The sequence below is a fragment of the Rhinolophus ferrumequinum genome, chromosome 21 (genome assembly GCF_004115265.2).
Source record: "Rhinolophus ferrumequinum isolate MPI-CBG mRhiFer1 chromosome 21, mRhiFer1_v1.p, whole genome shotgun sequence".
Taxonomy (NCBI): Eukaryota; Metazoa; Chordata; class Mammalia; order Chiroptera; family Rhinolophidae; genus Rhinolophus; species Rhinolophus ferrumequinum.
The window spans coordinates 32,623,194-32,640,111 of record NC_046304.1 but is presented as its reverse complement, the minus strand read 5'-3'; the positions used below and the strand labels follow the sequence as shown (position 1 = coordinate 32,640,111).

The following is a 16,918-nucleotide window of genomic DNA, read 5'->3' as shown; positions in this document are numbered from 1 at the left end:
TCCATGGTCAGGAAATACTTCCTTATGATCAACGAAAACCAACGAATTCATTCTCTCTAATCTGCCAAAATTACAGAAAAACAACTTAGTCTTCCTTACCCATCCCTTTATATATTTGAAGGAGTAATCACATCATTTTTATTCTGTTCTCTAAGATAAATCACCATAAGTCCTTTAATCCTTCCTTACTCATACAATTAATTGGCTATGAAACCTCTAGTTCTACATATATTATAAATTACAACATTAAGGTTCTCAATAGGTTAACACTAGACTACAGAACTGAAAAGAATCCAAATACAGATAGTAAAACATAAAACACATCTGAAGACCACACAGAATATTTATTACCTACTGAAGCAGAAGTAATAAAATGTTAGTATTTGCCTCAATTATCTTGTGCCTAATTTTCTGCTTTCCCTCTTATATGTAGGCTCTAAAAAAAAAAGAAACAACTTTCAAATGAAGCTTATTAAATATACAGATAATTCTAATATTTCAAAGAACTAAATTCAAGTTAAACAGACTAAAAAAGTAACTTTCTATATAATGAATTTTATTTTTGTCCTTTTTTAAAATTAAAAGATATAAATCTAAAACTCCTAAAGCTGTCTTATTTAATAATATGCTCTAAAAAAAATACGAATCATCAGTTATCCACTTTAATCACCTAAAAATAATGAAATTGCCTATTGACAAGATAAAAGTAAAATGAGAAAAGTGACCTATTATAATACTATTCAAATTGAGAATATTTACATTCATTGCCAATTGCAAACCACAATAAAGAGGCTGAGAAAGCCTTTCATTGGCCTGCAGGTCTTGTTTTTTAAGTGACTTGAAAAACAGTGACAGAAAATATTTAGGTCTTTTCAACTATTAATTTTGGTATAAACTATATACCTGGTAACTTAAAAATGGATTAATTTTCTTCTGTGTTGTGAAAATTCTCAATGTATCAGTCATATCATTAATATACAAACCTTGCTTGTAAATAATTCTCAAATGTGAAGTCTGTTTTAAGCCATTTATTCCTTTAAAATAAAAAAAAGTTAATGATTATACTACTTCCCCATACTTCCCATCTAGTAGTGTATAAATTTTTATAATCAAGAAATAAGAAGGGTCTTCCTTACAATAATAAAGTGTTTCAAGGTAAAGGCTTGAAGTTATTTTATTAAACTAAGATCTGATACCAAAATTAAAAAGTAAATGAATGTTATATGAAGGATGTAAAGGGTAGAAAAGTGAGAGAACAAGGCTCTTCCACAAATGTCTTCAAGTTGTCAAAAACATTTTTCTATTTAATTTTTTAAAATGGATTTTCATTCAAAGGCAGGAAGGGCAGAATCAGAGAAGCATTGTTAAGTTGTTGAAAATCACTGCCATCTAAATCTTGCCATCTTCTCCCACAATTCAAGGGAAACATCATTATGTAAAAAAGTCATCCATTATAAACTCAAGAAGCTTGAGACAGGCAGCGCTAGTCACAATAGCCAAGATATGGAAACAACTGAAATGCCCATCAACAGACGACTAGATAAAGAAATTGTGGTACATTTATACAATGGAGTATTACTCTGTCATAAAAAAAAAAAATGAAATCTTACCATTTGCAACAACATGGATGGACCCAGAGGATATTATGCTAAGTGAAATAAGTCAGACTAAGAAAGACAAATACCACATGATCTCACTTACATGTGGAATCTAAAGTATAGATTAAATGAAAACACAAAACAGAAATAGACTCACAGATACAAAGAACAAACTGATGGTTGCTAGATGGGAGGAGGGTTGAGAGGATGGGTGAGAAAGGTGAAGGGATTAGGCAGCACAAATTGGGAGTCACAAAATAGTCACGGGGATGTGAAATACATTATGGAGAATATAGTCAATAATGCTATAAAAACTATGCATGGTGTCAGATGGGTACTACACTTATGGGGGGAATCATTTCATAAATTATATAAATGCCTAACCACCTGAAACTAATATAAAATAATATTGAACGTCAACTATAATTAAAAATACAGAGTGGCCGGTTTTAGCTCAGTTTGTTAGAGTGTGATGCTCGTAGCACCAAGGTTGCCGGTTTGAGGAGAGCTGTGTCCTCAAGTACGGCATAGGGAATATAGTCAATGGTACTGTAATAACTATGTACAGGGCCAGACGGAGAGTAGACTCGTTGGGGTTATCACTTTGTGAGGGGTGTAAATGTCTAATAATTATGTTGTTTTGTACACCTGAAACGAATAAAAATAAAATAAATAAATAAATGAAAGGCTTGAGGGAAACAGGTATTTCCCAAGAAAATCAATACTAAACGGATTTACATCAGTTCTGGGCGCTAATATGTTGTCAATCATTATTCAAATTCATAATTATAAACAAAATGAAATGAGCTACTAAACCTCACGTCTTCAATTCTGTTCACATTAAAAATGACCAAACACTATTATATTCCAAGAACCACTAAAACGTTCTTAACTCTTTGACCTACTTCCTTAAATATATTCTAAGAAAATTATTAAAAGAGAGAGAAATCTATAGGTGTGAAAAATATTCACTGCAATGATTTACTGCACTAGAAAAAATGTCCAACCAACCAACAGGTAGATGTCTTTTGTGTTTTTTTTAAGTTTACCTGTATTTATTTTTATCCTGATTCATTCCTTCATTCCACAAAAAGACAGCTTACAAGAGCATATCATAACAATTCATTATATATGTATAATATGTGGATCAAGGAAAAAAACAATTTAAATATGCTAATCAGGTTAGGTCCAAACCAGTCAGTATGGTTGCACTTCTAAGGTTGTATGAGTTTATGAGTAGCCATAGTTAAAAAAAAAAAGTGGCCATTAAATAATTCTCATTACAGAAAAGGAAAAGAGAAAGCATAGTTCCTTAGGAAAAACAGAATTGTTAACAGATGGTATATATTCTGGATGATGGGTACAGGGAGACATTTAAAAAAATAATTATTTCAGTTGGTTGGAGCGCGTGGGCTCTCAACCACAAAGTTGCCGGTTCAACTCCTGCAAGGGATGGTGGGCTGTGCCCCCTGCAACTAGCAATGGCAAAATGGACCTGGAGCTGAGCTGTTCCCTCCACAACTAAGACTGAAAGGACAACAACTTGACTTGGAAAAAACCTTGGAAGTACACACTGTTCCCCAATAAAGTCCTGTTCCCCTTCCCCAATAAAATCTTTAAAAAAAAAAAAAAAAAAATTATTGACTCCACATAGTCAATAATATTGTAATAACTATGTATAGTGTTAGAAGGGTACTAGACTTATATGGGTGATCATTTCATAGGTTATATAAATGTCTACTCATTATGTTGCACACCTGTAGCTAACACAATATTGTATGTCAATTGTAATTGAGAAGTAAATTTTAAAATATAAATAATAATTAAAAATTATACAAGAACTGTTATAATGTTAATGAAAAGATACAAAATCATATATGCACTCTAACTGCAGTGATGTAAAACCATGCTACATATGGAAAAAAGACTAGATAGTCATACATATACCCTTTTCCCCCACAAAACTATGATTCCTTTGACTATAATGACTGTATCATATTCTTCTTTATCACAACCATACCTCGGTTGAATGCCAAGCACACAGTAGTAGTTAAACTCTATTAAAAGGACTATATTTACTTGACTCATTTAAGATAATATTTGGCTTACAAGATAGATATACTCACTATACAACAGAATAAAGAATATAAAGTAATTTCTGATGAAGACCCATTACTGCCACACTATGAGTGGCAAGGTTGATTGCAGACTCCTTACATAGTTGAAAAGCACCAACAGGTCTTTCTCAATTCACAATTTCCTTATTCCACTCTGTATGTATTTCAGATTCTTCCTTAAGGCTCATAAGATACCTAGTAAAAAGTGTTACTGTTACTCTCAGATAAGGAATAATACACAGCATTTTAAAAAATGCTTTATTCATGTTGGAAAAATCAAAAATACTTATTATAGCTCAAATTTTGAGAAGAGAGCAACCAGAAATCTCCAAAATCTAACATGACCACAAAATTGTAACAAAATTTTTATGGACTCAACTTCTCAACACTGTGAAATCAGATGACAACCTGATATATTTCATACTATCAAAAGCTGTAAAGTATGTTCTTTAATTCAGTTCCTATTTCTTGACTTTTTCTTGCTTCTCAAACAGCAACTACAACCAAAATTTCCCCTTTTAACATAGGAAGTAGTCTTCAAAGCAGAACTTGGACTTTTTATTGTGGCTACATTTTAAAAGGGGTATGTGACCTAAAACATGTAAGTCAGAATTGACAGTCTTAAAATTAAAGACTCTAACATATAAGTATGGAAATTAGACAAGATACTGTTATCATATAGCACTCAAAAAATGACACTAAATAAAAAATCCTCTACTGTAGGTATCATCATCAGTTATTTCTGTGGCCATAAATAAGTGCTTATTTAAAACCAGATGTTAGGAACACTAAAAAATACATTTAAAACATTTAAAAAGTAGTTTGGGTTACAACAATTTTAACAAAAATCACTATATATGCTTCAAAAAACAAAATCAACAGAATATTAAATAGCCCAGATAATCTATTTCCTATTATACAAAAAAGAACTAATATACTCTGACATACACACATTTAAATGACTTCGTCTTTTAAAAAACATATTCCCAGTCCTGGCTTTCCATAGCATATGGCATTGAGAATACTTAAGGACTACCTCCTACCACCACCTTTTTAAAAAAGGTGCTTTGATTCATAATTGGAGATTTGGGAGAGAAAAAGCTAAGGGAGAAAAATGCAAAAAAATTCAAACTATTTTCCCTCCAAAATATTTTATAGATGTTTAAATGTGGTAAAATAAGATTTGGAAAAAAAATGTAACATATACTTAGATTTCATATTATACCCAGTTAAAGCTTAGAGAAAACAGAAGAGAGAGGAAAAACAATTAGATGGAAAAGAGTAAGACTCCAAGGTATCAAAGAAGGGAATAAGTCCCAAAGCATTCATAAAAGAAGGCTCATCTAGCCTCAGCTCATGGACCAAGAGATTTAGTGTTTTCAGCTTTGACATCTGAATGGTCAATTCTGATTAACCACAATTGTAAGTTCTTTAACTATTACTTGGACATCAGGATTTATTTCAAAATGGGATACAAGATTCCCAGGGGGAAATATTAATAACAAAAATAAAGATTTCAGAACAAATTTAGTTCAAGACCATAGCCAATACTTGGTGAAGAATTTCCTCATCCCTTCCCTAGAGAATGATAGTTACTTTTAAAAGATACCTTATTTTAAAAAATTACTTTGGGGGCCAGCCGGGTGGCTTAGGCGGTTGGAGCTCCGTGCTCCTAACACCAAAGGCTGCCGGTTCAATTCCCACATGGGCCAGTGGGCTCTCAACCACAAGGTTGCCAGTTTGACTCCCGCAAGGGATGGTGGGCTGCGCCCCCTGCAACTAACAACTGGCAACTGCACCTGGAGCTGAGCTGCGCCCTCCACAACTAAGACTGAAAGGATAACAACTTGATTTGGAAAAGTTCTGGAAGTACACACTGTTCCCCAATAAAGTCCTGTTCCCTTTCCCCAATAAAATCTTTTAAAAAAAATTACTTTGAATTAAAATAGGAAACAGTAATCAGTACTTTTGAGAGAGGAATGAGAAGATGGATATCACAGAACATGACAATTCCATAAAAGGTGGATATGATTCACTGGATTGGATAACAAATCTTAATTAAGAGACTACTATATTTTGTTTACATTTACTAGAAAGGAACAGTAAGTAGGTTTATAAATTTCTAGTAATAAAAAATATAAAGTATAAGTGAAAAAAATTAGTAACTCATTCCATTTAGTTGGTTTTATAAAAAAGGCAATAGTATCTCCTTTGAATGTGAGAGACGTTTTATCATACTTTAATATCAAAAATGCAATTTCAAGTACAAGGTAATTCTTCCTTTAATGTCTCCCTTATCATAGAAGCAGATTACTAAGGCTAATTACTTAAGGCAGAAAAAAGGATTCTAGACAAGCAGTGCCTTTCTAAGTGAAAGGAAAATTTCCTTATCCAAAACTTGGTACTCTTCAGAAATCAAGAAGAAAATTTAATAGGTAAAACAATGAGAGGCTGGTTCTGTCAACTGTGCCTTTAGTGTTCGAATCTAAAATACTACATAATACCTGATATGAAAACACAATCAAGTTAGGATTAAAATATCTCCAATGGCTAATTTTTTTTCTTTGGATAGAGAAGGTGCAACTCTTGAAATATACCAAAAGCTTGCAATTGCCACTAGATGAGTAGTACTCATAGTAATGTGACTCCAGTAATGTATTTATTAGTGTATGCACTGTGGAATCCATCACACAGCTAAGACCTCAGATTACTATCGTAAAATCATATGTCAAAAACACTGACATATTCAGTGTTAACAAGGGGCACAGCACTCTAGGTATTTATACGCCTAAAAGTACAAAGACATGACACGTGGTTCATTCTGTCTCACTCTAGTTGGCTTCTGTTACCAAACGTCCATTGGCTCCCTTCTATGGCATCTGTTTAACAGCCTTGTGAAGTTCTCCTTAAATTCTAGAATTCTTGAACTCCAGATTCCCAGTAATTCTAGGATTAACTTTATTAGGCTCTTCGAGAGCCCTAGAGGGAGCAGTCAGTTATCACATACACTCCAAGACTAGTAGTGAAGGTTATCCATCATGAATGCCAGTCCTTTAGCAGCAGGTGTCACTATGTAGCTTTAATGAGCGATGTGGGAAGGGTAACTGCTGGCCATCTCTTGCTCCCTAAGATTCTGAGTTTACAATGCTGAGAAGGAACTGGCAAGTACCCTGCCTGCCTGAATCAAACATGAAAACAGGCCATGAAGTTTCTCTCCATTTCTTTTCTAATTTTGACTTAATTAGGTCCACCTTCATTTGCCAAAAAGGGGAAAATCAATCCTTGGGGTTTGAAACAGTAATTATTTTAAAATCAAGAATAACATGTGAAATTATGTTAAAAATGAAATGATCCTGAAAAATGACATTGTTCCCCTAAAGGCCATTTGCCACCAGAAAGGAACAAAAAAGAAAATTCAGTAATTTTTTATACATACTTCAAAGCTCAAGTTTCTCTTATATTTAAAAATTTCGAGCAATACAGAAACCAATGGAACTTTGTGTAGTTGATCAAAATTAGAAGAGGTGATCCACATACACACCCCAGAATCCTGCATAACAGATATAGCATACCGTTAACTACAAAGGCTGAGAGCTAAATTGAAGAAGAGAGTCTTATGGGTAATTTTTGATTTAGTCATTTCTGCAGACATGGATATCATGTGAAAATGTGCACTAAAAAGAACTAAACCTCACTCCCAGGTCTCACTCTTAAGTCTGGGATGACAATTCCAAGCATATATTTGGAACCCTAGTCAAATGTCAGGTTGACTCACTCCACTATTGGAGCCCACTCTTTAATGTGTACTTATGAGGAGAGGTATTTCTTACTTACTCTGGTCAGCATAATTTTTTGCTTTGAGTTCAAGTTGTCTTGTTTGGGATTCTAAAGATTCCACTCGGGTCTGTAGATCCTTTTTTTCCTGTTCTTGAGAGTCTTCAAATTCAATGAATTTCTAATAAAGAAGAAATAGATATTATTTTCATTAGAAAAATGAAATCTTTATAACATTATCAACTCTGGTGTTTCTTGCTATCAAGAATCACAATTCAGCATTAACTACTCAAAAAGATCTCAGAACCACAAACTTCGGTTGACTTTTTTAGTTTCTCTATAAAAATTAAGTTTTAAAACCTCTGAACAGACAAGGAAAAAGATGACAAAATAATTTTTGCATATTTATCTGAATTCAAGACACAACTTTTACATAATTTTGTACATAACATGTACAACAAAAAAGAATTAAAGAATGATGGAATATTAATTTTACTAACCATTGTCACCTTAATAAATTTTAATTTTAAAAAAGCAAAAAAAAAAAGAATGATGGAACATCAATAAATATTTGTTAAATGATTATTTGATTAATGACAGTCTTCTAAGTTACCAGAACCATGAAATTTAAATTGTTTAAAAAGAAGAACATGAAATATCTCTACCAATCAAATTTAATTTACTAAAACTCATGGAGATTAATCCTGCATCTAATCATCAAATCTCAACCCTCATCATCTTAATCAGGATTACTTGACAACTAACTGATCACTCACTCTCCTCCTTAAAACTTATGTTTTTCACTTAGTTTCCAGGACTTCTCTCTACTTTACTGGCTGCTCTTTCTTGGTCTTCTTTGTTCGTTCTTCCTCTTCTCAACTTCTTAACATTGGCTAGCTCAGTCCTTGGACAATTTTTTCTTTTCATTGTTACTCTTATTCCCTGGTGATCTCATCCAGGTTCATGGCTTTAAATACAAACTACATGCTGACAACCGCCAAATTTCTAGCCCAGTCTCTAGCCCAGACTTGAAATCCAGATTTGTATGTCCAACTGGACAACTTCATTTGAATGGCTAACAAGCACCTTAAATTTAACATGTCAATGCTTGCTCCTCCTGGTCTTTACCTAAATTGTTCAATTACTTCGGTCAATTGCTCAGGCCCAAAACTTTGGAGTCAGCTTTCACGCTTCTCTTTCTCTAATACCTCGTATGTCTAATCCATCAGCAAGTCTACCTTCAGTCCCAGCCCCTTTTCCTCATCCCCACCACCATCTTGGTCTGTACCACCATTATCGATTGTCTGGATTAATTCAATAGCAACAGCCTCCTAACTGGCTTCCTTACTTCCATGCTTGCCCTTCACAGTGCATTCTTGATACACAAGTGTGGGTGACCCTTTCAAAAGTAAGGTATATCAGTCTACCCTTCTGCTCAAAAATCCTCTGATTGCTTACATTCTCCCAAAGTCCTTCCCACAGCTTCCCAGGACCAGCACAATCTACCATCCTCTTACCGTATTTCCCCAAAACTAAGACCTAGCTGGACCATCAGCTCTATTGCGCCTTTTAGAGAAAAAATTAATATAAGACCTGGTCTTATTTTAATATAATGTAAGACCGGGTATAATATAATATAATATTAATATAATATAATATTATATAATATACCGGGTCTTATATTAATTTTTGCTCCAAAAGATGCATTCGAGCTGATGGTCCAGCTAGGTTTTCTTTTCGGGGAAACACTTCTTTGACACATTCCTCTAGTACTTCCTCCTCCTCTGCCCAACTCCACATACTCTGAAGCCTCCCTGCATTTCCTCCAACACTCCTGGGCTTTGCACTGGCTTCCTACTGCTCAGAATCATCTTTCTCCAGACATCTAAATGGCTCGCTCCCTCTTCACCCCCTTAAGTCTTTGTTCAAATATCACCTTCTTACTAAGACTTTCCTTGTCCATTGTATTTAAAACTGCACTACTCACTCTGTCCTGCTTTCCCTATATTTTTCTGTACAGCACTCATCCTCATCTAACATACTATGCATTGCAGTAATTTAGCTTACTTATTATCTGCCTTGCCTCACTAGAATGTAGGCTCCATGAGGGCAGGGATTTGTTTTTGTTTGCTGCTGTCTTCGCAGAATGATGATGGCACATAGCAGGTGCTCAAATATTTGTTAAACAAAAAATGTTTTGAGTGAAAAAACTGAAACCCAGGGCGGACGGGTGGCTCAGTTGGTTAGAGCGTGAGCTCCGGGCAACAGGGTTGCTGGTTCGATTCCCACATGGGCCAGTGAGCTGCGCCCTCCGCAACTAGAATGAAGTCAGTGAGCTGCCGCTGAGCTGCCACTGAGCTCCCGGGCAGCCGGATGGCTCAGTAGGTTGGAGTGTGTGCTCTCAACCACAGGGTTGCCGGTTCGACTCACGGTAAGGGATGGTGGGCTGTGCCCCCTGCAACCAAGACTGAACAACAGCAACTGGACTTGGAGCTGAGATGCAGCCTCCACAACTAAGATTGAAAGGACTACAACTTGACTTGGAGCTGATGGGTCCTGGGAAAAACACACTGTTCCCCAATAAAGTTCTGTTCCCGTTCCCCAATAAACTCTTTAAAAAAAAAAAAAAAAAAAAACACTGAAACCCATATAGAACAATGTAGAGTTCACCAAAAACTCAGGTATCACTAAATACACCTGAGTTTTAATATGAAATTTTTTGTCTATTACATGATTTATCTGTTCTGAAACATTTCAGTCACTGTAGTGGACATTGGTTTTTGTTTGCACACATTGCCTTCCTTTGAGGAACAACCTCTTCCCAGTTTCACGCTAATTCTATTCAGCCCATGCAAATCAACTGGTCAGCATTCCATCTCCCTAGGGGTGGGCACATGGCTTGAACCAGAACAGTGAGAGTCCTCTCTGGGACAGCTGCCAGTTATTAGGAAGAATACCTCTCTTCCACTGGGATCACAAACTCTAAGAACCTAGCACGCTTAAGCTGCAGACATCTTTTTCCAACATATGGAAAGAGCACACCTGAAAATAAAGACAATATAAAAGAAAACAAAGAGCGAGGAAGAATAAAACACGAATTAAAGATATTATTTGAGTCCTAGATTCAGTAGTTCCAGGAGCCAGCATTCCCAGTTGTTTTTATTTTTTCAGTTACATAAGCCAATAAATTCCTATGTTATATAAGCTGGTTTGAGTTGGTTTCTATCATAAGAAACGGAAAGCGTCCTAATATAGTCATCTACTTTCCCTCAAGAGCCATTTGATTTCCTTACGTCAACTATTAGCCAATGTTTTTATTATCTTTGAAGCCTGAAATCTACAACCTCTAGAACACTGGTTCTTTTTTCAAAAAATTAATTAGGATAACCTTGGTTAATAACATTATATAAATTTCATGTGCACAACTTTGTAATATGACATCTGTATACTGTATTGTGTGCTTACCACCGAAAGTCTGGTCTCCTTCTATCACCATATATTTGACCCTCATTACCTGCTTTGTCCTACCCCCATTTCTCTTCCCCTGTGGTAACCACCATACTTTTGTCTGTGTCTATGAGTTTGCGGTTTTTGTTTGTTTGTTCATTTGTTGCTTTTGGTTTATATCCCAAATGAGTGAAATCATATGGCTCTTGTCCTTTTTTCATCTGACTTACTTCACTTAGGATAATACTCTTAGATCCATCCATGTTGTCACAAATGGCAATATTTCATCTCTTTATGGCTGAGTAGTATTCCATTGTATATTTGTACCACATCTTCTGTATCCAATCATCCATCAAAGGATACTTAGGTTGAAACATGGGTTCTTAATCATTTAAGGGTCCACAGACCCATTTGGGAGTTTGATATATCCATGAACCATGTTTCCCCAGAAAAAATGTCCTCACCCACCCCAAATTTTGCCTATTTTTTTCAGGGGCTCAGAAACCTCTTAAATCTTTCCACAAACCTACATTTAGTACGCCTGGCCCATATTTTTCTATGAAAATACTCCATATTTGTGAGGCTCTTAGAAGCCTCAAACAGTGATTGTTTATTTTTCCAGACTATTAATCTAAAGATGACTATATGTCGAAGGAGTAAAGGTTATAGGAAATATCAGAAAAGAGGCAAATTTAACAAATCTTTCAAACAAATCGTTCCTTCAAGAAATATCCATGGCTACTTGCGACGTGTCAGGCATGTGGAACGTGACTGTGAGCACCACACTATGCCCACCTTCCAGAGGTGTTCACTGTCTCCAAACTGAAGCAGGCAGATAAAATAAAGGCCACACTAGACGGAAACCATCAACTATATAGCAGGATGTTGCTGATAAAGTATGAGTAAGTTATTTCAACATTTTGCCTGGGGATAGGAGCAAAGACTAAGAATAAGAAAATGTAATTATTTTTTGGCCTGTTTTGAAAATGATGCACCCTTGGCTAAATGAACTACTATATCTGGGTAAGTAACCAGAAATTCTTATTTTAAGCTCCCGTTGTGCTATGAATAAAATATCGTTTTAAAGTGCATACAGCAGATATTTACCAAGTGACACTCAAAATGCTGTGCTACTAAACTCCTAACAAAAAACTTTACCATTAACAGGGGTAGGATGAGGGGTTGGGGAAACGGGTGAATGTGGTCTGAGAATACAAATTTCAAGTTATAAGATGAGTAAGTTCTGGGGATGTAATATACAACAGTATGGTGACTACAGTTAACAATACCACTGTATTGCGTATTTGAAAGTTGCTAACACAATAGATTTTAAAAGTTCTCGCCACACACTAAAAAATTTGTAGCTACAGTATATGAAGTGATGGATGTGATAACTAACCTATTGTGGTGATCATTTTGCAATATATATACCAAATCATTATATTGCACACCTTAAACTCACATAGTATTATATGCCAATTATTTCTCAATAAAGGTGGGGAAAAATAACTGGCTTTACCATTATTCTGCCTATTCAGACCTCCTTTCTGACTAAGAGAAGAAACATCATATGGACACAGAACTTCATGTCTGCTCTGTTTCCTGGCGACCCAGTTTGGCTACAGAAGGGCATGAATAATCCATAACTGTTTAACAGTAACTGGTATCTGCTTACTCTGCTACCGTTCCTTAGACCTACCTAGATGATTCAAGCTTCAGAATTTTTCACATTTTATTATGATTACTGAGGTCTTATATCTATATTACCTTAAGTAAATATGGCCGAAGAGTTTTTTGGGTTTTTTTGGGTGTGTTTTTTTCCTCCAGAATTATGTGAGTTCTTGGAAGGGCAGTGCTATTTATCGCCGAATGGAAATCTCTTGTTTCTGCAGCTTCCCTTCACAGGAAAGGACTGACGATAATGAAAATATTCCTCAGCAAATACATAATCCCAGGCCTTTCCTTACAGCAAATTAAAACAGACAAATGTAGAGACTACGAAATGCATCTGTCTCATAAGGGTATGTTCTTTTCTTTCTTATTCTAAATGGTGGATTTTAAATTTTTTGGAATAATGAACTCCTTTGAGAATCTTATGAAAATAAATCTTTTCCCCAGGAAAGTAAATACATGAAACACAAAACTATGTATTCAATTTCAGTGCATCTTCAAGTTCTACCATAAATCAGGAATGATTTTCCCCTATTTACAAAAATTGTAAATGTTGAAGGTTTTTTGTCTATAATATTTTGATACTTTTCCATTTTTAAATACTGGTTTTTAATTTTGTGATTGTAACATGGGAGATCCAACTTTATTGTTTAAAAACATCATCAGGATCATAAAGCTATTATAGAATACACTCCCAAGGAAAATGTTGATTTTTTTAAAATACAGTTTTAATAGAATTTTAATCTCTCTGCTCTTGAAAATCCCTATTTAAATGTGTATGATTATATCTTGGCTGGGAAATGCACAGCTGCCATCTACTCACTATTGCACAACAAAAAAAAATTATGGTAAAGCATGTTAAGAGATCATACAGAGCACTGAAAGACTAGTAAGATAAATATTTAACAGTCACAGTCTTCAAAGAGTAAGGAAAAACAACTGAAATTTTCTAAATTGTTAGCCAAGAAAAATATCTGTCAAAAAGGCTAGTTTGGGACCGCTGTTTTGTGAAATATCCTTCATAATATAGAAAACCGTGGGAACAGAAGTTGCTATAGGGTAGAGTAGCTCAGGAAACAGAACACCCATGATTAAGTACAAAAAACTTCAGAAAATGGCCTAGCTGTATATGGCACTTAGCAATAAAGTGAAAATAAGGAACACTGATATAAGAATTTAAGAAAAACATTGGAATAAACAATTGGAATAAAAATAGAGAAGGTGCCGTGATATTCAATCCGGTGCCAAAACTGGGCTCTTGGCAGAAAAAGGTTTGGATCCCTGGTCCTAACAAGAGCGCTTTTTCCTGGCTTTTTCCTGGGTGGGGAATAGAGAGAGTATAAGGGAGGTAATGAGAACTGTTTCTTTTCCTATACCTAATAACCCTCTCATAATTATAGAGAACATAATTAGGCAACGTGGGTTAGACATGGGTTAGACTAAAAAGAAAGTTCTCCAGTAAGGCTTTCCACTTCTATGCTCAGAGATCCTAGGTGGGCTAATAATAGCACATGTAAGTACTGCTGAAACTTGTCACTAGCTTTGTAGACTACAAACATGACTGAAGCTTAAGTTTTAAAGTCTTCTTAATTTACTTCAAAGAAACATGGCTGCTTTCTACTTACACAAACTGAGATAACGTCCTCATAAATACAGGAACATAGGCCACTCTATCACTTTCTAGTCAAAGAAAAATATTATAACAGTTAAACCACACACCTATTTATGACTTGTTCTCCAGGTGTCAGCAGAAGTACAGAATAAGGAGTAAGGGAGTATGAAGGTACTACAAACAAGTAATGTCATAAGATTTATTCAAATTCAAAAATAGATTAAATATAAAACTAAAACTCTATCTATCCAATCCAATCCAAGCACTTCTTTCATGATAGCCATCAAAGAAACACAGTAAACAGTCAACAATATAACATGCTAAGTTCTATAATGGAAGCAAGTATATGGGACAATAGAAACATAGACAAATAAGTGACTAAATCTACTTTAAAAGAGAGAAGCCATTTCAGGTGACTCTAAAAGAAATAGTTTACCTAATGAAGTGAATGAAATAAAGACTTTCCAGGCAGAGGTAACAGCACATGCAAAGACATAGAGGCATAAAGATCATGGCATGCCCGGAGAATACAATTTGGGACTGAAATTTTAGTAGCTGATGTAAAGGGCAAACCATTAGCCAAAGAGTAAGTTGGGAATCTGTCCTCTGATTCACAAAGGGAGTAAGTGGCAAAAAGATTCCATTCATCCACCCATCCTTTCAACACAACTTGAGTTCCTACTGTCCTAAGTATTCTAAGGTGCTGAGAATATAATAGATTATAAGACAGACTTGGTCCCTAAGTTCCATTGCTTGAAATTTAGCAGAAGTAAACAGAATTAAATATCCATGACTGAGGGGTGGCCAGTTAGCTCAGTTGGTTAGAGCGCCGTGCTCAGAGCACTGTGCTCTTGACAACAAGGTTGCCGGTTCGATCCCCACATGGGCCACTGTGAGCTTCGCCCTCCACAACTACATTGAAACAATGACTTGACTTGGAGCTGATGGGTCCTGAAAAAACACACTTAAAATAAATTTTATAAAGTTAAAAAGAAAATGCATGACTGACAAAAGATGGATTTGCAAAGATCTCAATTCACCAGTCACCTAATTTGAGATTAATGCTGATAAGGGATGACTGGCATTTCTATTATTGCCTAAGTAACACCGACATGGGATACAGCACAATCTTGGTTTACAACTCAGTCGCAGGCTTGTATATGACATGATTCTTGCAAGATGTTCTAAAATGAGTTAGCATTTCAAACTCTGAATATGAAATGACATAGTTCAAGTTCACACACAATGCAACCACACTGTAAGCATATGTGACATAAGAAATAGTACAAGATATCAAAAAAGTGTGTTATGGGGAACTAACTTGATATAAGAGACTCAGGGAAGACATTTTTGAGACATTTACACTGAGACCTGCAAGATAAATAAAAGTTAATCAAGCAAAGAGAGGCTGAAAGAAAGTAAGGAAGTCCAGAATGGCCAAGCTTAGAGACACGGGAGAGAGAATGGCCTGAGGTGAGGCTGGAAAATAGATAAAGACCAAATTATACAGGGCCTTGCAGAATAGTGGATCATATTAAGAATGCTAAACTCCAATTATACTCTGAAAGGCTCAGTCTGGGAGGATACAGGGAATGCAATGGGGGGTGGGGGGAGCACAGTGAAAAGGGAACATTTGAAGGAAGAGCAAAGGTTACCACAGCAATCCAAATGAGAGATGACTGAGCACTGGCAGTGTGGCTGGAGAGACTAGGATGAATTCAAAGTGTATTGGAGGTACCCAAACAGGATTATGACTGAATGCATGGAAGGGAAAAGAGAGGCGCAAAGGTCAAGAAAAAGTCTAGATTTCTGGTTTGACCAATGGTGCAGATGGTGGTATAGCTTATCTAGGATAAACAGATGGGTATGGGTAATATAATAGATTTTTAATATCAAGTGGGCTATCTGTCAGATATTCAAGTATACATATGGAATATTTATTTGTAAATAATACATCTCATTATTTGGAGTATAACTGATACAAATCACCTGAAGGTTAGCAATGTGGATCAAAGTCCTTAAAGAATGTACGAAAAGAGTGTTATTTATTTAAAAAGTGGTACTTTTTTCATACATTCTTTAAGGGGTCTGATATAAACATTATACAGTATGAGCCTACTTTTATAAACTAGAAGAATAAATAGATAGGCAAAAGAAAAGGTTTGGAGGCAGATAGTAAAATGCTAGTAATGGTTGTTTAGCAGTGGTGGGATTTAAGGTGATTTTATCTTTTTAAAATAGCCTTATCCTTAAGTAGTCTGAAATTGCTGTTGTTTTTTTAAACAATAAACATGATTTACATATTTTAAAATAATAAAGGAAAGGGGGAAAATACAAACTACAGACCTACACCTCTTCAATGGTGGCCTAAGAGCTAAACATCTGACCTAAAATGATTATAGGCGTTTTAATCAAAATCAATTTCTGAAATGGGATATTGAAGAAGAGGGAAATCAATGTGAAGGGATAATTCTATTTTAATTATATACGATTCATGCTATATACCATGACAGTATATACAAGAGTGATGTATTTCAGGACTAAAATACAAAATAGATTCATTTTACACACTTCATTTTTTCCTATATTTTAAAGGTATTTACAATAGTTCCCAATACAAATAGGTTTCCTTTTATTACTATAATGTGCATATAACACATTATTTTTATGCAATGTAAATAAGATTTGAAGCTTTACCC

The 16,918-nt window shown here is 35.1% G+C and overlaps 1 protein-coding gene across 12 annotated transcripts in view; it reads right to left on the bottom strand.

Annotated features, from left to right (window-relative positions):
- Positions 1-16,918, bottom strand: part of SPAG9 (sperm associated antigen 9) — a 108,944-nt gene that overhangs the window by 77,399 nt on the left and 14,627 nt on the right. For all 12 annotated transcript variants that reach the window (XM_033089469.1, XM_033089470.1, XM_033089473.1 and 9 more), the window contains exon 2: positions 7,550-7,670. In XM_033089469.1, coding sequence (XP_032945360.1) covers positions 7,550-7,670 — 121 coding nt within the window. The remainder of the gene's footprint in view (positions 1-7,549; positions 7,671-16,918) is intronic.